This window comes from Dama dama, chromosome 2 (genome assembly GCF_033118175.1).
Source record: "Dama dama isolate Ldn47 chromosome 2, ASM3311817v1, whole genome shotgun sequence".
Classification (NCBI taxonomy): Eukaryota; Metazoa; Chordata; class Mammalia; order Artiodactyla; family Cervidae; genus Dama; species Dama dama.
This window is the reverse complement of record NC_083682.1, coordinates 5,179,059-5,202,780: the sequence shown is the minus strand read 5'-3', so window position 1 is coordinate 5,202,780 and position 23,722 is coordinate 5,179,059. Positions and strand designations below refer to the sequence as shown.

General features: G+C 54.0%; 1 protein-coding gene across 5 annotated transcripts in view; it reads left to right on the top strand.

The window, feature by feature from the left end:
* The first annotated feature begins 237 nt into the window (after positions 1 to 237).
* Positions 238 to 23,722, top strand: part of LRP5 (LDL receptor related protein 5) — a 125,295-nt gene continuing 101,810 nt past the window's right edge. For all 5 annotated transcript variants that reach the window (XM_061162032.1, XM_061162023.1, XM_061162013.1 and 2 more), the window contains exon 1: positions 238 to 394. In XM_061162032.1, coding sequence (XP_061018015.1) covers positions 304 to 394 — 91 coding nt within the window. In that variant the 5' untranslated portion in view covers positions 238 to 303. The remainder of the gene's footprint in view (positions 395 to 23,722) is intronic.

Here is a 23,722-nt window from a genome sequence, read left to right as displayed (position 1 = left end):
GGCAGAGGCGTTGGGACCCCGCGCGCGGCGGCCGCCTAGCGGCAGGCCGGCTCCGGGGGGCGCCCGCAGGAGGGCGCGGCCGGCGCGGGGGGCGCGGAGGGCGGCGGCGGCGGCGGCGGCGGCGGCGGGGGGCGGAGACGCGGCTCGGCTTCCGCTCCCGCGCCTCCTCCCTCCTCCCCCGTCGTCCTGGCCCGCGGCGCCCGAGGGGGGAGGCTGCAGGCGCCCGGAGCCGCGCGAGGAGCCCGGCAGCCGCGCCATGGAGCCCGAGTGAGCGCGGCGCGGGCCCGTCCGGCTCCGGACAACATGGAGGCGGCGCCGCCCCGGTCTCCCGCTCCTCCTCCTCCGCCGCTGCTGCTGCTGCTCGCGCTCTGCTGCAGCCTGGCCCCCGCCGCGGGTAGGTGGGCGCGGGCCGGGGGGACAATGGCCCGGGCGTCCGGGAGACTCGGTTGGCCCCGCGGCCAAGTGCGCCGCGCCGCCGCCGAAGCGACTTTGCAAGTTGGGGGCGAGTTGGGGCGCGCGCCGCGGGGCCCCGCCGCCCCCCGCCGCGCCCGCCGCCCGGGGGCCGCGCGCGGGCCCTTTGTCTCGCCCGCCCGGGCCCCTCCCGGGGACGCCGGGCCCTGTCCCGCGCGTCCCGGGCCGGCGAGCAGGGCGCGCGGGCGCCGCCGACCCCGCCAGGTGCGGCGCGGGCGGGTTCTCACCTGCCCGGGCCCTGGGGCGCGCTCGGAAGTGCGCCCGCCCCGAGCCGGCCGGGCGAGGCCGTGCGGGCACCGTGGGGTCCCCGGCCCCGCGGGCAGGCACGGAGCCGGGACGTTCGGCCCGGAGGCAGGCCTGGCCGCCCTGCGTCGGGAACTCTTTTCCCGAGCCTGTTTCCGATGGCCGCGCGGCCGGCCTGCGAGCTCCGGGAACTGATTTAAGTCGCAGAGAAAGTTCTGAACCCTGCACGGGGCGGCCTGGCCTGCGGCGCTAACCCCTTTCATCTGCGTCGCTGTCGGTTTCCCAGCGGACTGACACCTGCCAGGTGTCCCCGGCCGACTCGGACCACTCATCTGGGCCGTTGGGGCCCCCAAATCGTGACACCCGGCGGGTGTCCAACCCCGGGGGGCCCGGCTGCGTGGGGCCGCCGCGCGGGGAGACGGGGTCTCAGCCTGCGGCGTGGGGGCCTCAGCTGTATACACACACCCCCTTTGGGAGATCAGAGCCTGGGGACCTTTCTCTCCAACTGTTGGTGTGTCCCAAGGGGTGGAGTTGAGGTCAGGAGGACTCAGGAAACGAAGCGCCTTGTGAAAAGCTACACATGTTCTTTTAATTTGGAGATTGCCATGTGGTTTTTGAAGCAAGCCTCTCTCGCTACCTAAATCATTCTCTTCCGACGTGAGTGTTTTGTTTTTCTGGAGTGTGGCTGGCCCAGTGGACCCCGGAGCGGGAGTCCTGTGCGCCCTGGGCTGCTCCTCTGCTGGTGGCAGTTGGGGGTGGGGGGCCTCGGGTCCCTTTGTCTGGGCCTCTTTAAGGCAAACAGCTGTCTCCCTGAATATTTCCAGCGAAGACACTGCAGGGAGGTGTCCTGGCCTGGCTCTGTGGTCACATTCTCGGGGCTGCGGCCCCTCCGTTGAGGTTTGGGGGGGCGAGAAGGGGTAATTCCTCAAGTCCTCTTTGCCTCCCGCCCCGATCCCCGGAGACCCTTGTCAGTTTCAGGCTGAATTTGCCTCTCTCAGGAGTCTGTTTACATTCTTGGCCCGTCTGATACCAGCAAAAAAACAATGACAGTATCTGGGTAGTTCTGGCCGACACTACTGCTTCTCTTTCCGGAAATGCCTGGATCACGGAGGCAAAAGGGTTTTTTTTTGGGGGGGGGGGAAGATGTTTGTTTTAAAGGTGGGGTTACTCTGCCGGCAGAGTAGCTTTTCACTGCGTTGCAGTTTCGGATTTCCTGGACCTTGGGGTGGTGATGTCGCTGGACTGGAGTGCCTGTCCTGCGGTTCGAGCCCCCGAGGAGAAGGATCACATTTGTGGAGCTCGGTCGCGTAGGAGGCAAAAAATAGAGTTGATTATTTTAACATTAAGGAAGCATGTCAACACGAGGTTTTCAGAGCCCGGCTAATGTGGTAATCTGGTCCTAAAATGGAAGAAGAGGGAGGGAACTTTCTGCAGAAACTATTTTGACTGCTCTTGACATGTCATGTCCCTGATTTCTGTGTTAGATTTATGCTACAGTCTAGAGTGGAGCCTGTAAGTTGGTAGCTAATTATTTTTCCTGATTGCTTCCTGTTGCAATTTGAAGTGGTGAGCCCAAGGAAATGCCTTTGTTGGAGTGGTCCTGGAGTTGGGAGTGGTCGGCCCCAGCTCCATGGCTGGGGTCTCTCCCTTTTGGCCCCACTGCACTGGCCCCAGGACCATCCCCCGGGGGTGGGGGTGAGGGCGGGGGCGGTTCCTGCAGATGCTCACTGCCTGGCCCACAGGTGGGCATCCAGTTAACTAAGTGCTGTGGGGAGTCCATGGAGAGTCCGCCAGCAGGACCCTCTGCTTCCCAAAGCGGCGGCCCGCGTGCCTGTAACCCTCCCGTGCAGTTCCAAGAATTTACCCAGTCCACCCGCACGTCCCAGCATTTGCTGTGGCCATCCCGTCGTATTTGGAACCCGTTTAATTTCAGCTGTGCCGTGTCATTGCTCAGGCATTTAGCAGAATTTGCTCACGGGGTGGTGGAGGGTTGTAGTTAGTTAGGTGAGGATTTCCTGTCCTGCCACGTGGGCTTGCCAGGGCTAAGGTCGGGGGCCCTGGGGGTCAGACCCCTTGGGTCTAGAGCAAGGGTCCCCAGCCTCTGGGATCTAATACCTGTTAATCTGAGGTGGAGTTGATGCAATAATAATAAAAGAAATAAAGTGGCCAGTTAATGTAAAGCATTTGAATCATCCCCATACCATACCTTTCCACCTCCCGCCAGGTCTGTGGAAAAATTGTCTTCCATGCTGTCGGTTTCTAGTACCACAAAGGTTGGGGACCGCTGGTCTAGCTCAGTGGCTGTTTGGCTTTGGACAGCTTGCTTAGCTTCTGTGTATCCTGTGTCCTCACCTGGTGACCTCCCCCTGATCAGGAGTGTCACATCCTGTCTGCGAAACCCTTAGCACATCCCTGGCCTAGGGGAGGAACTGTTGGTGGCAGAGCTGTGGGGACTGTTGGGTAATAAGGTCCTTGATCTTTCTGGCCTGGAAGGTCTAGAAGCTCTTATCACACAGTCTGGATTTTCCTCCTGTGTGGGACCTTGAACATCCCATCCACTGTCTGACTTGTTTTTCGCTGCAGCACTGAGTGAAGGGTGTGGTGCTGAGCTGAGCTGAGCCTTGATTGTGGGGGGCGCTTGGGCAGCTGACTCCACCTTCATGTGTCTCAGTTTTCTCTTCTGTAAAATGGGCATAACAGTACTTCCAGTAGGTCAGGGCGTTGACACATGCCTGGCACTTGTATCATTGCTTTTATTGATGCTGTTACTGTTGGTACCTGCTGAAGCGCTGGGGATAGGATGGGGTAGAGTGGCGGAGGAGGCCCGGGCCTTTGTTGTCAGGGTGTCTGGTTGACAGGGAGGCAGGGAGAAGCTGACTGTGCAGCTCTGGGGGCGGTGGGCTCTGTCCCAGGACCCTGTCCTCAGAGACCCGATGGTCTCTGCTGAAACAGGCCAGATCACGCTGCAGAGTCTGGATGTGGTCCAGAAGGCACTGGAAGCTTCCGGAGACTTTAGCTGGGAGAGGGAGATAGGAAACGCAGGGGAAAGGTGTTGAATTGATCTTTTTTTTTTTCCTTTTTTTAAATTGAGGTGAAAATCATGTCACATAAAACTAATGATTTTAAAGGAGACAATTCAGTGGTACATTCGCAGTGGTATACAAGCACCCCTTCTGTCAAGATACAAAACATTTCCATTGGCCCAGAATAAAACCCTGCACCCTTTAAACACCCCACCCCTGTGCCCCAGGTCTCTATGGCATTGTCTGTTCTGGATACTTCGTCCTCAGGGACTCACAGGCTGGGTTGCCTGTCGCCTCTGGCTTCATAATTAGCGGAATGCTTTTGAGGTGTGTCCATGCTGTAGTGTGGGACAGTGCTCTGCTCCTTTCACGACTGGACAACCTTCTGTCGCGTGGACAGGGCACATCTGCTCATCCATCCACCCGCTGATGGGCTGACCTTGTGTGGGTACTTCTCCCAGCAGGCACGGGCTAGGAGCCCATTGTCCCCTTGGGGTTTGGACAGCGGAGGCTGTTTAGAGCTGGGCTGGGGACAGGAGCACATTAGCGTCAGAGATGGGAGAGCCCGTGGTGAAGGGAGCTTGGCTGGGGGACAGACTGAGGGCCAGTGCTGGCCTCTGGTGGGGTGAGGGACCCTGGGAGGTGGCCCTAGTGGGCTTAATGCTTCAATATCACAGAAGCCCTGGAAGGAGCTGGACATTTTTGGCTTACAAGGCCTCTGGGATGGCCACACACTCTCAGAATGGGGAGGCTCTGATGGGAGTGGGGGCTGCGTCCAGCCCCTTCCTCTGCTGGGCGCGGGACATATTTGTGCAGGAAGCAGCGGGCTGTCCACCCTGCGGGCGCCCCGGGTACACTGCGGGTCAGAGCGCTGCTGATGTGGAGGCCGATGGGGACGGCAGTGACCCGGAGAACTGGCCCCGGGCCCCTCCCCTGCTGTGGGCTGCTGTCCACTTCCTCTCCAGCTTGGGAAGTGGTTTGTTAGCTCTGGGACTCAGTTTCCTCATCTGCAAAATGGGGAGGATGGCATGTGTTTTTTGGGGGTGCTGGCGGGGGTCTACGAGGAGGAAGCCGCCTTCCAGACGGTCCATCATGGGAAGGACACGGTGCAGGGGGAGTCCCGTTCCTTTTTGTTAAGCTGTTTTTGGTTTGTTTTTTTTTTTTACATAGTGAAAAAGTTTATATTTGGAATTAGCCAGCTGGACTCAGTTTAGATGATCCCAATTTTGTCGGCAACATCCAAAGCATCATAGCCAGGAGCCAGTGGAACATAGGCCTTCTTCTGCCTGTCAGGCCTGATCAGAGTATTGATTGACCGTAGCCACGTCCGTGTCAGAGCTTCTTCGCAGCCTGTTTCATTTGGTGCTCATTGGCCTTGACATCCACAGTGAGTTCTGTTCTCTTCATGGCTGACTTCGTGGTGAGGGGGAGTCTGACGATGGTACAGCGGTCAAGGTTGCTTCTCCTAGGGGCACTCTTCCGAGGATATTTGGGCTGCCTGCTGAGCCTGGGCAGCCGGAAGGTGGCTGATGCCTGGATCTTCTTTTTTTCTGTGGCTGTGGACACCTTTCAACACTTGCTTTCTTGGCCTTCAAAGCCTTTACTTTGGCTTTGGCTTTGGGAGGGGCAGGGGCTTCCTTCTTCGCCTTCGGCACCATCTTCATGAAAAAAAAAAAAGCAATTAAAAACTAATTTTATTTATTTGGGCTGCACTGGGTCATCTTTGCTGCACGGGCTTTTCTCTGGTTGTGGCGAGTGGGGGCCGCCGTCTGGCTGCGGGGCAGGCTTCTCGTTGAGGGGGCCTCTCTTGCTGCGGAGCACGGGCCTTAGGGTGCTTGGACTTCAGCAGTTGTGGCTCCCAGTCTCTAGAGCACAGACTCAGTACTTGTGGCACGTAGGTTTAGTCCCTCCCAGGCATGTGGGATCTTCCCGGATCAGGGATTGACCCTGTGTCTCCTGCACTGGCCACCAGATTCCTTACCACTAAGCCTCCAGGGAAGCCCCAGCCATTTCCTTTTAAAAGAGCCCGAGGGTCTGTCCCAAACACCCTCCTCCAGTGGAAGGCTGGGAGAAGCGGAGAGGTGTTGCGGGCCAGCTGACCTCAGGCTCCACGTGGGGCTGGAGCCTCAGGATCTGATTGCATTGGTGCCCAGAGTCACATGTCCGCTGTCCTCTGTCCCCTCCTCTCGGGATCTCTTTTGCCCAGCAACCCCTGGGAAGTTGTCATGGTGATGTCACCTCTGAACCATTTTGCAGGAGTGGGAGATACTGTACTTTCTGGGTGTTTTCTTTTTTTTTTTTTTTTTTGGGGGGGTGTTTTCTTATTTGCTTTCTTGGTTGATACCGGATCCACTGGTGTGTCCCTGGTGGCTCAGTGGTAAAGACTTTGCCTGCAGTGCAGAGGACGTAGGTTTGATCCCTGGCACGGGAAGATCCTCTGGAGAAGGAAATGGCAACCCACTCCAGTATTCTTGCCTGAAAAAAAATCTCATGGACAGAACAGCCTGGTGGGCTATAGTCCATGGGGTCGCAAAGAGTCGGACATGACTTAGCAACTAAACAACAAAAACAATATTTAATTCATTGTACATTTTTTTAGTACTTTCAGTTTGCCTGGTGTAGTTTTTCTAGTGGTTAAACTGAAGCAACAGTTAGAACCGGACATGGAACAATGGACTGGTTCCAAATTAGGAAGGAGTACGTCAAGGCTGTATATTGTCACCCTGTTTATTTAACTTATATGCAGAGTACATCATGTGAAATGCTGGGCTCAATGAAGCACAAGCTGGAATCAAGATTGCTGAGAGAAATATCAGTAACCTCAGATAGGCAGATGACACCACCCTTATGGCAGAAAGCGAAGAGAAACTAAAGAGCCTCTTGATGTAAGTGAAAGAGGAGAGTGAAAAATGAAAAAAAACTGGCTTAAACTCAGCTTTCAAAAAACAAAGATTATGGCATCCGGTCCCATCACTTCATGGCAGATAGGTGGGAAACAGTGGAAACAGTGACAGACTTTATTTTCTTGGGCTCCAAAATCACTGCAGATGGTGAATGCAGCCATGAAATTAAAAGACACTTGCTCCTTGGAAGAAAAGCTACGACAAACTTAGCATATTAAAGGGCAGAGACATTACTTTGCTGACAAAGGTCCAGATAGTCAAAGCTAAGGTTTTTCCAATAGTCATGTATGGATATGAGAGTTGGACCGTAAAGAAGGCTGAAGACTGAAGAATTGGCGCTTTTGAACTGTGGTGTTGGAGAAGACTCTTGAGAGTCCCTTGGACTGTAAGGAGATCAAACAAGTCAATCCTAAAGGAAATCAGTCCTGAATATTCATTGGAAGGACTAATGCTGAAGCTCCAATACTTTGGCCACCTGATGGGAACAGCCAACTCATTGGAAAAGACCCTGATGCTGGGAAAGATTGAAGACAGGAAGAGAAGGCGACGACAGAGGACGAGACGGTTGGATGGCATCATGAGTTTGAGCAAGCTCTGGGAAGCCTGGTGTGCTGCAGTCCTTGGGGTGACCATGGGGTCACAAAGAGTTGGATACGACTGAGCGACTGAAGTGAACTGAACCTCTCTTCTGCTCTGCTGTGTCTGTGACTTTGCCTTTCCGGTATCTCTTTTTTGTGGAATCATATGGTATTTGTCCTTTTATGTCTGGCTTATTTTAATGCTTTGTTTATCCGCTTACCTGTTGATGGACACTTGGGGTTGTTTCCACCTTCAGCTGTTGCGAAGAATGCTGCTATGAACATGGGTGTGCAAGGATCTGTTTGAGGCCCTGCTTTCACTTTGGGGGGATTTACCCAGAAAAGTGAAATTGCTGGATCATATGGCCATTCTGCATTTAAGTTTTGAGGAACCCTGAAGCCATCTTCCGTAGCAGCTGCACCATTTTACATCCTCCCCCAGCAACATACAAGGGTTCCAGTCTCTCCGCATCCTGGCCAGCGCTGGTTAGGGCTGACACTGTTTGGGCTCCACCAGCCTGGCAGGTGTGAAGTGGTTCCCCACTGCAGTTTTGACTTGCGTTTTCCTGGTGTTTAATGATGTTGAACACCTTCATACATGCTTGTTGGCCACTTTCTTTTATAAATAGGTATATATTAAAATGCAGAACATACGTGAATACATACAAACAGCTTTAACACTTAATTACGTGGTTCCTCTTTCTGTGAAAACCAGCGTCCTTGATGGCCTGTTTTCTCCCCTCAGAGGTGACCATACATTCAACACCCAGTTTCATGCGTTGTTTAAGCACAGTAACGTGTACCCCTTTTTTACGTAAGTCCTGTCATCTTATAATCTTCTCTTTTTCATTTGCTATTGTATCACTAACATTTTCTTTACTTTTACATTTTCAGTCTTTTTTGAAAGCTAAGTAGTATTTCCTAGTATGTAGTGTAGTACTTAGTCACTCAGTCACGTCCGACCCTTTGAGACCCCGTGGACTATAGCCCGCCAGGCTCCTCTGTCCATAGGGGTTCTCCAGGCAAGAATGCTGGAGTGGTTTGCCATGCTTTCCTCCAGGGGATCTTCCCAACCCAGGGATCGAACCCAGGTCTCCAGCGTTGCAGGAGGATTCTTTTCCATTTGAGCCACCAGGGAAGCCCATTTCCTAGTATGCGGACACTGTATTTCATGGCTTTTATCCAGTTGAGGAACATGTATGTTTTTCAGGCTTCATTACTATTACAGGTCATGACACAGTGAATAACATGGCATATGTACCTATGCACCTGTGTACAAGCTCTTTTGTATGATACCTTCCTCATCAAAGAGTAGATCCATTTATACAATTTTAAAGATACTGACAAATTCCTTCAAAATTCCTTCCTGCACCAGTTTCTACCCTATCAGGAATCTCTGAGGGTACACACTTTAACCTCTCCTCTCTGTTTCTAGAAATTACCAGATTCTATTTTTTAAAGTCAATTTGGTTAAAAATTATAACACACTTTGATTTGTTATATCTCCTGGAGTTTGGTCAAAGTCATGTCCATTGAGTTGGTGATGCCAACCAACCATCTCATTCTATGTCACCTACTTTTCCTGGCCTCAGTCTTTGCCAGCATCAGAGTCTTTTCCAATGAGTTGGCTCTTCATTCACATCAGGTGGCCAACGTATTGGAACTTCAGCTTCAGCATCAGTCCTTCCAATGAATGTTCAGGACTGATTTCCTTTAGAATTGACTGGTTTGATTTCCTTGCAGGCCAAGGGACTCTCAAGAGTCTTCTCCAGCATCCAAATTTGAAAGCATCAGTTTTTTGGTGCTCAGCCTTCTTTATGGTCCAACTCTCACATCCATACATGACTACTGGAAAAACCATAGCTTTGACTATATGGACCTTTGTCAGCAAAGTGATGTCTCTGCTTTTTAATACACTGTCTAGGTTTGTCATAGCTTTCCTTCAAAGGAACAGGCATCTTTTAATTTCATGGCTGCAGTCACTATCCAGAGTGATTTTGGAGCCAAGAAAAAGGAAATCTGTCACTGCTTCCACTTTTTTCCCCATCTCTTTGCCATGAAGTGATGCCATGATCTTAGTTTTTTGAGTGTTGAATTTTAAGCCAGCTTTCTCACTCTTCTCTTTCACCCTCATCAAGAGCCTCTTTAGTTCCTCTTGATTTGTAGGAACTCTACTGATTTGTGGGCTTCCCGTGTGGCTCAGCTAGTAAAGAATCTGCCTGTGATGTGGGAGACCTGGGTTCAATCCCTGGGGAGGGAGGATCCCCTGGAAAAGGGAAAGGCTACCCACTCCAATATTCTGGCCTGGAGAATTCCATGGGTGGTATAGTCCATGGGGTCGCAGAGAGTTGGACACAACTGAGCTACTTTCACTACTGATTTGTAGGAACTCTTTATTTGGTGTGGACATGAATTCTTTAATATATTTGCTCCAGATTTTTCTTCTGGTCTGTAGCTAGTTTTCATCTTTGTTTTTAGTGGTTTATTATTCCAGAAACATCAGAAAGTTCCGTGTAATAAAACTCAATCTGTTCTCTTATGGATTCTGGGTCCCATGCCTTGTTTCTCTACCCCTAGATGGTAAATGCATCTTCCTTTATTTTCTTCCAGGACTGTTGTTATTTTGTTGTTTTATATTCAGACATTATTCTTGTTTTTGTGTGTGTGTGTGGTTATGGTTTTGGGGATATATGGTATGAGGTAGGGATCTGAATTGTCCACCCCTGCCCCCCAGTAAGGGGACAGGGAGTGAATAGTGTGGTTTATCTAACCCTAACCCTCATTCATGTAAAATGCTACTTTTTCACCTAAAGTGTTCTCAGGTGCTTGCCTCCTGGTTCTGGAACCTTCCCTCCTCTCTTGACCCACTGGTGTCTCTGTACCAGCCTGCTGCTGTTTTTAATCTCTGCAGCATCATTGTATATTTTGAGATCAATTGTGAAATTACCCTGCCATTGTTCTTTTTGAGAAATTGTGTTGACTCTTCTTGTGCGTTCATGCTTTGGGAATAAACTTCACAGTCAGCCTATGAGATTCTATCGTTTGCTCTCTTGATCTGGGGACAGTAACTGGTGACATTCGATGGGTGTCAGAGGGCTTTATACGTGGCCTCCGGCAAGCAGCCTGGTCTCCGGCTGTGGCCAGAGATTCGTGTGCGGCCACGATGGAGCTGGTCCTCGGCGTTTTTTGTTCCCGTTAGCATGTGGAGCGCGTCAGAGGCGGTGTGTCTGCTGGATGGCCTGGGCTACTCCTGTTGCCCGGCTCCCGCCTGTGTCCGCTGGGGAAACGAGCTCTAGTGTAGCTAATTCCGGCGCCAGCCTGGAGGCAAATAGAATTACCTCTTAAATGATTGCTCTCCTGCCCTCGTTCATTCCACAACAAAATGTGAGCAGCTTTAATTTCTTCCCTGGGCTGTACCCCTCTATTAAGCCAGATGGGGAGGCGGTACCTGTCTAGCAGAACTCTCAGGAAATTGCTCAATGGGCATTAAAGGCCTCCTGAGTGTGTGGCCCCAGCCCAGACACGTGAGTGTGGGGGCCTGGGGGCCTTCCAGACCCGCCTCTTGTGGGCAGCTGCCACCCTGGACTCCGCCCTGGAATGAGCAGGCATCGTCCTCGATGGGAGCGAGGGGATGCCTTCCCGACAAGCTGGTTGCCGGGCAAGGTGTGTTCTTGAGCTGGCATTCACTGGGGAAGGCCATGGCTCTGAATTTTCCCCAGAGTGAGCTTGGTTTCCCGAAGAAGAGTGGATGGGGGATTGGGGTGGGGTGGCACCATCTCAGCCGCCTGCCCTGATTCATCTCTACTCAGACTGGAAGTGGGGGCCACTCTGGTGCCCGGTCTTTCTCTCCTCTCTGGATGTGGTCTGTCTCCCTTCCTTCCCGTACCCAGACTCCCTGCTCCGAGGCTGCCCCCCTGGGCCGTCACGGGGCCCCACGGAAGATGAGATTCCGGGTAGAGGATTACGTCAGCTTCTAGTTGTTGTCCAGTCCCTAAGTCCTATCTGACTCTTTGTGACTCCTTGGACTGGAGCCCACCAGGCTCCTCTGTCCATGGGATTGTCCAGGCAAGAACACTGCAGTGGGTCACAGTATTTCCTCCTCCAGGGCATCTTCCCGACCTAGAGATCAGAGCTGCAGCCCTTGGCTTGGCAGGCAATTCTCGTGTCACCTGGGAAGCCTCGCTTCTAGTTGGTCTCAGCTTCCCAGAACCTTCTTCCCCTTGCCCATTTCTCTTTCATCCCGGCAAGATTCATTTTTCTGAAGCTAGTTTCATTACGTCCTCCCCTTTTTAAGAAAATATACACTGGTTTCTCGGTGTCCAGAGTTGAAACGTTTTGGTTTGGCGTTCCACGCCACCGCTGAGCTGGCATTAGCCTTCTCCTCTGCTCTCCAAGGTGAGCGCTTCTCCAGGCAGATCTGTCTCCTCCAAGTCCATGGTCTCCTCTGAAACATCCTGTGGTCCACCCAGTCTGAGGGCCTGGGGGTGAGGGGGCAGATGTCTTCATCCCATCCTTCTGCCTCTGGCCTGGTGTCTGGTGGGCAGAGGCCCTGAGGATGCCCAAGGCTCCGTCTGCCTGGGGAGTGGATCTTACCCATCCTTACTCCCCCCGGCCCCTAAATCTACTGTGTTGTGGACTCCCGCCTGCATCCCAGACTCCACCCTGATTGTGTTTCCCGGATAGCAGAATACCTGTCCTGCCTCATGACAGCAGGCTTCTGGGGCAAGTGTAGGACCCCTCCTTCCCCCACTTAGAACCCTTATTTCTTTTTTAAAGATCTTCCTGACCATTTTTAAAGTCTCTTGAATTTGTTACACTATTGCTCCTGTTTTATGTTTTGTTTTTTTGGCCATGAGGTCTGTGGGACCCTAACCCTGACCAGGGATTGAACCCATACCCCCTTAGTGGAAGGTGAATTCTGAACCACTGGACTGCTAGGGAAGTCCTAGAACCCATGTTTCTGAGGTCTGTATTCTAAGATGAAATGTGAAAATGTTAGTCGCTCAGTCATGTCCAACTCTGCAACCCCATGGACTGTAGCCTGTCAGGCTCCTCCAGGCTAGAATACTGGAGTGGGTAGTCATTCCTTCTCCAGGGATTCTTCCTGACCCAGGAATGGAACCCAGGTCTCCTACACTGCAGACGGATTCTTTACCGTTTGAGCCGCCTGGGATTCTAAGATGGCCTGCTATAAATAAAGCTGGCCTTTGTTTTACTTCAAGAAACCCAGCAAATCTCAGATGCACTTGACTGTGATGTCTTGGGCCCAAATAACACCTCCCCACCTCTTGGAAATCAACCTTGAATATTCATTGGAAGGATTGAGGCTGAAACTGAAGCTCCAATCCTTTGGCCACCTGATGTGAAGAGCCAGCTCGTTGAAAAAGACCCTGATGCTGGGAAAGACTGAAGGCAGGAGGAGAAGGGGGTGACAGAGGATGAGATGGTTGGATGGCATCACCGACTCCATGGACAGGAGTTTGAGCAAACTCTGGGAGGTGGTGATGGACAGGGAAGCCTGGCATGCTGTAGTCCCTGGGGTCGCAAAGAGGCGGACACGACTGAGTGACTGAACAACTTCCACAGCCCAGACTGAGACGTCACAGGGGTCCTGACACCTGCATTCTTCATTCGTAGTTTGTATCATCTTTCAAAATAGCATAGAACATTTTCAATCATGCAAAAATAGTGGAAGTGGTGGGAGAAGGATTTTTATGCTAAAAAAGAAAGCTTGTGTGCTTTTGAGTGACAACTGCAGAATAGGAAGCTGAGTGACAGATACTGTTAATGAGTTTTCAGGAGTTTAAGCATTAAGAGAGCATTGCCCCCTTAAGGATGCCCCCTTGAGAGATATTTTAGTTCTTTTCTCAGTTGTATCACTTGTTAAAATTGAATCTAGAAAAATTTCTTAACTAAAAATAAGACTTTTAGGGACATCCCTGGTGGTCCAGTGGTTAAGACTTCGCTTTTTGATGCCGGGAGTGTGGGTTTGATCTCCAGTTGGAGAGCTAAGATCCCACATGCCTCATGGCCAAAACGTAAAACATAAAACAGAAGCAATATTATAACAAATTCAATAAGGACTTTAAAAATGGTCAACATCCCCAGAAAAAAAAAAAAAAAAAAAAAAAGACTGTCTTTTCTATATTTAAGCAGGTTTGTGTGTTGGAAACTTTCTGATTAGGCATATTTATCTCTATATCATTTTATTTAGTGTCCATTCAAAGCATGGGAATAAGTTAAATGAATTTTTAGTAAAAAGTTGCCCCCTTGGACGTCTGAAGCTTGTTCTGGTCGCATTGGCACTGCCGGGCTTCGGCGTGAGTTTGCTCGGCACCATTCGATTCCTGGTCTTGTGCTGTGTCGTGGGCAAGCGGGCAGTGCCCGGCTCCCGAGCCTGGCCGCGGTGGGCTTGCCACTTCTGCCTTCCCCTTTAAGAGACTCACTGCTCTGCGCGCGGCCACTGCAGCTCAGGTCCTTGCCTGGCTCCCCACTGAGGCTCTGAGCTGCCCAGATCCCACGAGCTGCTGACTGCCTGCTCAGGGTGCCCCAGCGGAGGAGGGGCCTGTGCTGGCTTTTACCATGTTGCCTGTGTTGGCAGAGTTTTCTCCAGCTGGAGTGTCAGCTCACAGGGCTGATGTGCTGGCTTTCTGCCAGGGGGGGGCCCAATGCAGGGGACCTGGGCATGCATCCCTGCCCAGAGAGCACAGTCCTGGTCACCTTGGGGCAGACAGTGGTCTGCCCTTGGGGTGGCCCATCCCTACCTCCTACGAGCAGTGAGTGGTTCATGATGCACAGAGAATATTTAACACCAAAGAGTATTTCCATCCTTTTGGCTACTAGGTCTAGTTTTTTAAAAAAATTTTCCCTCTTTTGAAAGGTTTTATCCTTTCAGTGTAAGTACATTTGTTAAGTAGTAATCTTTTCTCTTATTGATCCCAGACACACACAATCGCCAAGCCGGGCTTGCAAGCTTTCCATCAATCCCTCACCAGGGAGTTTGCATTTGGCTGCTCAGCCATGAAAGTGCCTCTTGGGGCCAGCACACCATGTGGCCCCTTGGGCTGTGGAGCCAGGCTGGGAATGAACTGATTTGGAGGAGGATGTGGGGTTGGCTCCAGGATCCAGGCAGATCTGGCCTCAAGGTGGGTGCTGGGCTTCAGGCAGCCCCCTTGCCCGGCTCCGTCCATGAGGTTTCAGGAAGACCGGTTCAGAGCACCCACCAGGTGACTTTCTCCTGCTGGGCTCCAGTGACCCTCCCTGCAGGGCCCAGGTCTTAACATCACATTTGTCTAGGTACCCAGTGCCCCGCCCTGCCAGGGTGGAAGATGGCTGAAGTGGGGACCCCACCCCACACTCTGCCTTCCAGCCTTGGATGACTAAAGGATTGTGTTAGGTTCTTTGGACCTGTGCTGCTGCTGCTAAGTTGCGCCAGTCCCTGTGTCCGACTCTGTGCGACCCCAAAGAAGGCAGCCCACCAGGCTCCTCTGTCCATGGGATTTCCTAGGCAAGAGTACTGGAATGGGTTTTGGACCTGTGAGGGGGCAGTTTTCCAGACTCTCTGGGCATGTAGTCCCCAGTCTGATCTTCCGTCATAAAGGTTAAAGTCTCTGGAAGGCAGGGGTCTCAAGGGATGTTGTGTTTTCAGTGGGGAACTGGTGAGGTTTAGGGTTTTTCCAGGCTTCCCGAGCTGGTGTCAGCAGCGCAGGGCGGTCACACAGGTGGGGGTGCCCAGTTAGGAACGTGTTCTGATCTGTGATGTGTGGTCCTATGGCTTCAAGGGACGCATTGGGTACGAGTGTCCCTGCCTCCCCTTTGCAGGTGTGAAGAGGACAGGTGGACCTCTCTTTCCTCTTGCCTGCCCACAGGACCTAAAGCCAGCTTGGTCCCCAGTGGACACTCCAGGTGGTCACCCTGGCGTGGCGTGCGGTCCCCTCCAGCAGCCTTGTCCAGTGCTGGCCTCCGAGCAGACCTCCTGGCTCAGACACCCCAGGGTAGAGGACACCCTGAGTGCCTGGCCTCCTTCCCTGTCACCACCCGCCCTGGTTTGCTGGGAACAGCTGAGGGGGCGGCTGGCGGAATCCCAGCTGCGATCCTGGGGGCCCTGGCCTGGGGGCTGCCCACCCAGCCTCCTCTGCCTGGAATCCCAGGGCACATCTGGCCCCGCCCACCTGTTTCGGCTCACATTTCTGGCTCCACTCCCAGCTCTGCAGCCTCCGACAAGCGAGCGAACTCCTCTGGCCTCAGTTTCCCCGCCGTCTGGGGGTGGGGTGTATGTGTGATTGTAGGGCGCCCACATAGACACGCCCGAGGATGCACAGAGATGAGGCTGTAAAGTGCTTAGCGCGGGCCAGCTCCTGTGAGCCCTTGGTAATTATTAGCTATTAGGGTTATTATGGCAGCCATAATTGTGGTTCTCCAGGGAGAGGGCCCTCAGGGGCTTCTGGGATCAGGTTCAACTCCAGCTGAAAAGGTGGCCTGGTGGGAACCTCCTCGGTCTACCTCTGATGAGAAGGCGAGTGTCTAGTTGCGTTAAATTGCCCGGAGCGGCCTGATTGCTGTAGTCCTGGACTTTCTTCCTCGTTGAGGTCGAGACGGCATTTATACTGTAGCTGGAAGCCCGCTGTGGTGGGCTGCGGGAACCCTGGGGCTGGGGGCAAAGGTGCAGGTGTTGGAGGGCGGGGTCCCTTCTGGGGCCTCTGTGAGAGGCGTGCCCGGGAGGGCGTGGCCAGGGGTGCCCGGCCTGTCTTAGTTGCTCAAGCCCTGCCCCTCCCTCCTCAGAGGCCACTGTCCTTCTGCCGGCCTAGCCGACTCTCAGGGCCTCCTCTGGTTGGCTGACTAGGCCCCGCTCCAGTCACCTCCAACCCGCCCCCCAGTCCCTCCAGCCCCCGTCATCGCTGGCCTGCCCGCCCCTCGCTTCCTCCCTGGGCGCTGAAGGCCGACGAGGGAGCCTAGGTGCCCGCTCTTCGCCCTCCGACCGCAGTCCGAGCTCCACGTGGCTTCCCGCTCAGCGCCCGGAGGGTGGAGTCCCCCGCCCCTCCTCTGCGGCCCTGAGCTCCTGCCCCCCTCCATAGCTGCTCAGGTGGGACGGGCCTCCGCCCCAGGCTAGATGCTGACCCCGCTGTCACCTCCTCTAGCCTCTGGCAGGGGGTGCCCAGAACCACGCCCCCAGGAGCCGCATAAACACCGCCAGACAGGGGCTCTCTCTTCGTGGCCAGCCCAGGCCCGCGGTGCTTCTACCTGAGCTGAGGGCTGTGAAGGGCCTGCCCTCCCGTGCCTGCTGCCCCGGGGGTGCCGCCTGCACCCCGTCTTCCTCTGGATCGGTCCCCCTCTTGAGAAAGCGCAGCGGCCTCTCCCCCTGCAATGCTTGCCTTCTGGAGCACTATTCTTCCACTCCTTCGACCGGCTCGGAGTGCAGGGAGGTCAGCCTCATCTCCAGGGTCACTGATGCGGCTCAGAGTGGGGACGTGAGTTTATGGGGAGACCTGGTGAAGGGATGCGCCCCCTCCCTCCGCCCCCAGACTCAAGGCTCCATCATGCAGGGTACTTGTAACTCCCCGCTGAGAACACCTGAGCTCCGCCCCGTCCCCCCCAGAGCCCACACGGTCCTTGGGATAAGAGCCCCTGGGGGACGTGGACTTGGACTCTTAGGTGGTTGAGTGGCTGAAGCTGGTGGTTTGTCCAGTCCTACAGATGGTGCGCAGGGACAGGTAACTTCCCTGTCCACGCTGGCAAGTGGGGGCCCAGGGTGGGAGCCCCAGAGATGAGCAGGAGGGGCTGTTGACCCAGCAGGCTGGCCAGCGAACCCTTCAGGCCCACCGGGAGCAGAGTCCTGCTTCCTGGGCTCTTTCTGCCTGAGAAGGAACAGCAGGGAGCGTCAGGCTGATGACAGGGGCGTTGTCCTGAAATGCTCGAGGGAACCTGGTCAGAGGCCAAGGGTCATGGCAGTGCCTTGGGGGTGGCAGCTGCCTCGGTGTCCAGTCTTTTTGCAGAGAGATCTCAGGTCATTTGATTGCCCTGTTACGTAAAATGAATGGATTTCAGGTGTGGCAAGAAACTCAGCTCTTTGATCTCTCGTCATTGGCCGAGTGGGACTTTGGTCCCCTTGTGCCTCAGTCTCCTTGTCCATAAAATGGGGTTTCAGCAGCTCCACTTCCTATGAGGACCCAGTGACATCAAGTACTTGGAGCACTCGGTACTCACATGTGCTGCAACTCGGGAAGGGTGGTCAGACGTGGGGAATCGGGAGGCTTCCAGGCACAGTGAATGAGGGAGGGGCCTGGGGAGGGAAGGAGTGGGGGGTTTCCTCCAGGTTTTCTCTCTGGCGAAACCTGCTGCATGTCTCTGTACCTGTCTGCAGAGTCCCCCAGCATGCTAGGGCCCTGCAAAGCCCTAACTGTGGGCGTATCCACGTTTATATGAACCTGCAGGCCCAACACTCAGCTTAGTTCATGAGAATCGTTGCTGCTTCTCAGCACTTCACCCCAAAGTAACATAAATATTTGGAATTGAGAGTTGCCAGCCCCTCAAAGAATGTCAGCATCCTGAAAGGCTTCAGCAGGGAGCAGGGGGCAAGAGTTTTCTTTTATTCGAATTTTCTTTTATCTGATGGTTTTCATCCATCCCCTCTCTCCGCAGGACAGAGGTGTCCTGAACCCTAGGTCTTTGTTTTGGCTCTTGGGGCAGCCTCTGGGCCTTGGCACCCAGGTGGCTATTTTTTTTTCCAGGAGCATTGGAAAACAGAACCTCCCAATTTTGCCCCATAAAAAGGAGATTTTGTAGAGTGATGGTCAATTTGGCACATCTTTATTATTATTATTATTATTTTCTACAACACTTAGAAGAAAAGCTGGTACAAAGGTATGCTTGTTTCTGAAGTGAGTTTCCTTTCCCAGATGTTCTTCTCTGCCAATTCCAAAATGCATTCTGAGCTCAGCTCTCTGGTTTCCTCTCTGCGGGGCAGAACAATGAGGTCTCTGTAACCACACGCGGAACACGCCGCCTTCCTTGCCAGTGGGCACAGGGGGAGGTGGGACCGTCCCACCTTCCCCCACCTCGGTGGAAACGATCAGCCCGTGCCAACCTGGTGAGAGGCCCTGGCTGCCTGTCGAGGGCCTGGTGGTCTGCTGGCCTGTGGGGGTGATCCGGGGGTTGTGACTTAGAGGCACTGCAGACTGCACCTTCGTACCCAGTCCTTGAGTTTGCCACGTGGCCTGGTGCTAAATTCTTGGGTCTGCATGGCATTTATGGACCTGGGACTCGGTACTCTCTTACCAGGAATTGATCCGGCCCCTTTCCTCTTTATTTTTTGTCTTTATTGCGTCAGATACCGGCCTCACGCCAAGGGCAGAGCCCTGGGACACAGTGCAGACGCAGAGTTTGCTGGAGAGCCAAGTAGAACCAGGTGGGCATCACCAGAGCCCAGTCACTTCGTTACTTGACATACAGGGTGTATGTGCTCCTTATGGGAGCTGTGAGGCACACACACACACACAAACACACACACACACACACACACATGCGCACACACACAGTATCCTTAGAAGTGCTTCCTTAATTGATTTCCAAGGACAGCTAAGAGACCCTGAAAAGTTGCACTTAGGGCTGTTCAGATACTGGTCTCCATTAAGAACTATCTCTATGGGATCACTTTATTTGGAGCATGCATTTAACGAAAATCTTTATTTTTTTGACCATTGCATCCTGCCTTAAAACACCGAAGATACAGATCTCTAGACTTAATAGATAAAAATAGCTCACATTTGTGCACACTTACAGTGTACCAGGCAGGTTCTAAGAGATGTTCACTGATTGACTCATTGAATCCTTCTGGCCTCTCAGGTGGCTGGGTACCATTCGGCCCCCATCCTACAGGTGAGGAAGCTGAAGCCCGGAGAGCTGAGGAGCTCTCAGGGTCCGTCAGGCACTACACCTGGCTGACAGATGATGCCCCAGTGCCTGCCTCTTAATTGCTATTTGAACTACAAAAGTATTTTCTTTCCATCTAAAAGGGATTGCCTGAAAAGCCCCCAGTGCATTTAAGTAAGTGTGGTGCTGAGTCCTCCACCCAGACCTCCCTGTCCTCATTTACCAGGCGAGGAAACTGAGGCGTGCAGCGGGCACTCCCCTGGGAATCCCTCTCTGGGGGGAGCCCCGCTTTCTGTACAAACCAGGGGGCCTCCTGATGCCTGTTCAGGTTGGGGCCTTGAGACTTTGGGCGAAAGCCACAGGCTTGCCTTCCCCCAGAATGGACAGAGTCCGTCGCCATCCAACGACCTGTGTCTCCCATCTTTGTGGTGACCTTGGGCAACTTCCGGGAGCCTGGCAGGCCCGGAGCCGAGGAACCGAAATGGTATGTAATCAGAATGCTATATTTTGTCGAAAATAAGAATGTTAGTAATGGGCTGGTTTCTGGCAAGTCAAACTGGGACTCTGAAATACATATTTTTCCTGTTCTGCCCTAAACCTTCTAATTAGTGAAAACGCACATTGGCAGACATAAATCAAATGTCATATCCCCTAAAAACTTGTCCTTGGTATCACTGAGTGGGTAACCTTCTACAGCTGCTAAATTAGGGCTTCCAGAGGGGAGTGCATGTGTGGGTGAGTGTGCGGGTTTGTGTGTGGGGGTGTGGGGCTGTGTGTGTGTGTGAGGGGTGTGGGGGTGTGTGTGTGGGGGTGTGTGTGTATGTGGGGTGTGTGTGGGGGGCAGTGAATGGGTGTGGGGGTTGGCTGTGGAGGGATGTGTGTGTGTGGGGGTGTGTGTGTGGGGTGTGTGTGTGTGTGGTGGGGGGCTGTGTGTCTGTGTGTGGGGGGTGTGGTGTGTGTGTGGGGGGTGGGGGGCTGTGTGTGTGTGGGGGGTGTGTTTGGGGGTGTGTGTGTGGTGTGTGTGTGGTGTGTATATCTGTATATGTGTGTCTCTGTGTGTGTGGTGTGTGTGTGTGTCTGTGTGGTATGTGTGTGTGTGTCTGTGTAGTATGTGTCTGTGTGTGTCTATGTCTGTGTGTCTGTGTGGTGTGTGTCTGTGTGGTATGTGTGTGTGTGTGGTGTGTGTGTGTGTGGGGTGTGTGGTGTGTGTGTGTGTCTGTGTGGTATGTGTCTGTGTATGTCTGTGTGTGTGTGTGTGGTGTGTGTGTGTGTGTCTGTGTGATGTGTGTGTGTGTCTGTGTGTGTCTGTGTGTGTGTGTCTGTGTGGTGTGTGTCTATGTGTGTGTGTGTGTGGTGTGTGGTGTGTGTGTGTGTGTCTGTGTAGTATGTGTCTGTGTGTGTCTATGTCTGTGTGTGTCTATGTGGTGTGTGTCTGTGTGTGTGTGGTGTGTGTGGGTGTGTGGTGTGTGTGTGTGTGTGTCTGTGTGGTATGTGTCTGTGTATGTCTGTGTGTGTGGTGTGTGTGTGTCTGTGTGTGGTGTGTGTGTGTCTGTGTGGTGTGTGTGTCTGTGTGGTGTGTGTCTGTGTGTCTATGTGTGTCTGTGTGTGGTGTGTGTCTGTGTGTGTGTGTGGTGTGTGTGGTGTGTGTGTGTGTCTCTGTGGTATGTGTCTGTGTGTGTGTGTGTCTGTGTGGTGTGTGTCTGTGTGGTGTGTGTGTGTGTGTCTGGTGTGTGTCTGTGTGTGTCTATGTGTGTCTGTGTGTGTGTGGTGTGTGTGTGTGTGGTGTGTCTTTGGGTGTGTGGTGTGTGTGTGTCTGTGTGGTATGTGTGGGTGTGTGTGTGGGGGTCTGTGTGGTACATGTCTGTGTGTGTCTATGTGTGTCTCTGTGTGTGGTGTGTGTGTGGTGTGTGTCTGTGGGTGTGTGGTGTGTGTGTGTGTGTGCCTGTGTGGTATGTGTGTGTGTGTGTGTGGTGTGTGTCTGTGTGGGTGTGTGGTGTGTGTGTGTGTCTCTGTGGTATGTGTCTGTGTGTGTGGTGTGTGTGTGTCTCTGTGGTATGTCTGTGTATGTGTGTGTGTGTCTGTGTATGTCTATGCGTGTGTGTCTGTGTGTCTCTGTGTGTGTGTGTGTGGTGTGTATGTGTCTGTGTGGTGTGTATGATGTGTGTTTGTGTGTGTCTATGTGTATGTGTGTCTGTGTGGTATGTGTGTGTGTGTGTCTGTGTGTGTGTGTCTGTGTGTGTGTGTGGTGTGTCTGTGTGTGTGGTGTGTCTGTGTGTGTCTGTGTGGTGTGTGTCTGTGTGTGTCTGTGTATGTCTATGTGTGTGTGTGTCTGTGTTTGTCTCTGTGTCTGTGTGGTATGTGTCTGTATGTCTGTGTGTGTGTGTCTATGTGGTGTGTGTCTGTGTGTGTCTCTGTGTGTGTGTGGGTGCAGGGGGCAGGGAGGGACAGAGGTGCCCCTGCTGAGCCCCCCTGCACGTTTTCTTCCCTCGGCTCTGCTTCCAGCCCCCCTGCCCCCCCACCAGCCTGTCAGCACCTGCCCAGCCTCTGCAGTGGAATATATTTGCCCAATTAAAATGTAACTTATGGGGGGACTTCCCCGGTGGTCCAGTGGCTAAAGCTCTGTGCTCCCAGTGGAGGGGTCCCAGGTTCGATCCCTGGTCAAGGAACTAGATCCCACGGGCCACAACTAAGAGTTCACGGGCCGCAGCGAAGATCGAAGACCCTGTGTGCGGCAGATAAGATCGCTCCTGTCTCAGCAGGGGGCCCTGAGGGCAAGTGGGGCAAAGGTAGGGGGTGGGGGGCCCACAGCAGGCGCTTCTTCCTCTGCCCGGCCCGCTGGGGTCTGCGGCACCCTCTGCCCCCCACCCCTGTGGGTGTTGGGCTGGGGGCTGGGCACTGGTGGTCATCACTCGCAAGGTGCGGGATGTGAGGACAAGCTGCTGTCATCCCTGGGAGTGACCCTGGGCTGGGGGTGACCCTCTTGCTGGGTGGGAAATGGGCCACATGATCATTCCTGGAACGGTCCCAAGTCACCTGGCCCAGGGTCCAGACCCTCAAAGGGGCCCTTGGGGCTGATGGGCTGCCCTGACTGACATCCAGGGGTCCCTCTGCAGGCAGTAGGCCTGGGTCAGGCCCTGGCCCTTTGTTTGTCCCCCGGGCCTTCCAGAACCTTCCGAGCCCAGGCTCTTTCCAAAACAGAGGTTCAGTCCTGTCCTTGGCACCGTCAGCGTGCCCTCCTGCTGTCCCAGGGCTGTTGTGGCCCAGTGTCAGGGCGATGGCCCCCCATGTGGGGGATAGCAGGGACGCCCCTCCGCCCCAGCCCATCTCCCCGTTTCTTGAAGACTGGGAGCCCATGTTCTTAGTTTCTTTGTCCTCCAAGGTATCTGACACCAACCACCTCATTTTCTTTTTATCTTTTGCAACTGATTTCTTCTTTCCTGCTCCACCCCCAAACCTGCCCCTGACCGTTTCCTGTTCGCTGGCTTCCCTGACCTTTGAAATGTGGTCCCTGCTCGGGAAGCTTGCCGGGGGCCCAGGGTTAATTACCACCTTCCCACAGGGCCCAGTGTGTGTGTGGAAATTAGACTGGGATGGGGGCTGGGGAACAGCAGAAATGGGGGTGACTGAGCTGGGGGGGAGAGGGTGTGTTGAGAGCCCGGGCCTGGCTGTGGGTCTGGGTGCGGAGCACATGGTGTGGGGGTCAGGCAGGGAGGCACCGGGAACTGGGCAGTGGGGGTGAAGGTGGGAGTGATTGCGGGGAGCAGGGTGTGACCACGTGCCTGGGCAAGGGCAGGGAAGAGGTCAGAAGGGGGTGGCCTTGGTCCTTCCCGCCGTGATATGCACAGACCTGGAAACACAGCTTGATGCGTGAACGTCCACATCTCACCTGTTCGCCCGGATCGAACCTCCAGTGTTCCGGAAGATTCCTTGAACTGCCTCCCAGATTTCACCCAAGCACCGGACCCTGGGAGCCAAATTCTAGTGTGCTCTGCTCTGAACACCCTTGATATCCCAAGCAGCCTGGACTTGGGAAGAGGCAGGCTGTCCTTCAGAGTGGCTTCCAGTCTTCTGCCTGCCTTGGCTTCTTTATATGCTGCGGATTTGAAGCAAACTCTGGGTCTCAGAGAGTCACGACTGAGTATGCACGCCTGCATGCATTTCTTCATTATTTGTACACAAATGTCAGCAACTCACATACTTGGTCAACTGATCATTATCCTGACAGCTCCTGCAATGGGAAGGGTGGACAGCCCCCACTGGCAGCCGGCCTTGCTCTGCATGGGGCCCTGTGGGTGGCACCCCATCCCTGCCCCCGGGAGAATCGGGTGTGGGCCCCACCTGAGGAGGCAGACAGCGCGCTCAGGGGAGCAGGGCCAACTGGGCGGACCCAGGGAGGACACAGGCTTCACCTGAGCCAGGCGTGGCAGCCAGGGAGGGTGCGATGGGGGTGGGAACCGCGAAAGGCGTGGGGGTGGAGTCTGCAAGGGAGCCTGGGGGCCTGAGGCCAGGGTGGAGAAAGAAGAGAGAAATTCGGGGATGTTCCCTGGCTCAGTGGGTCCAGAGGTGGGTGGGTGGGAGGGAGGATGGATGGGGGGGTGTGGACTTTTCTTGTGAAGGGAGGGTCTATGAAAATTTA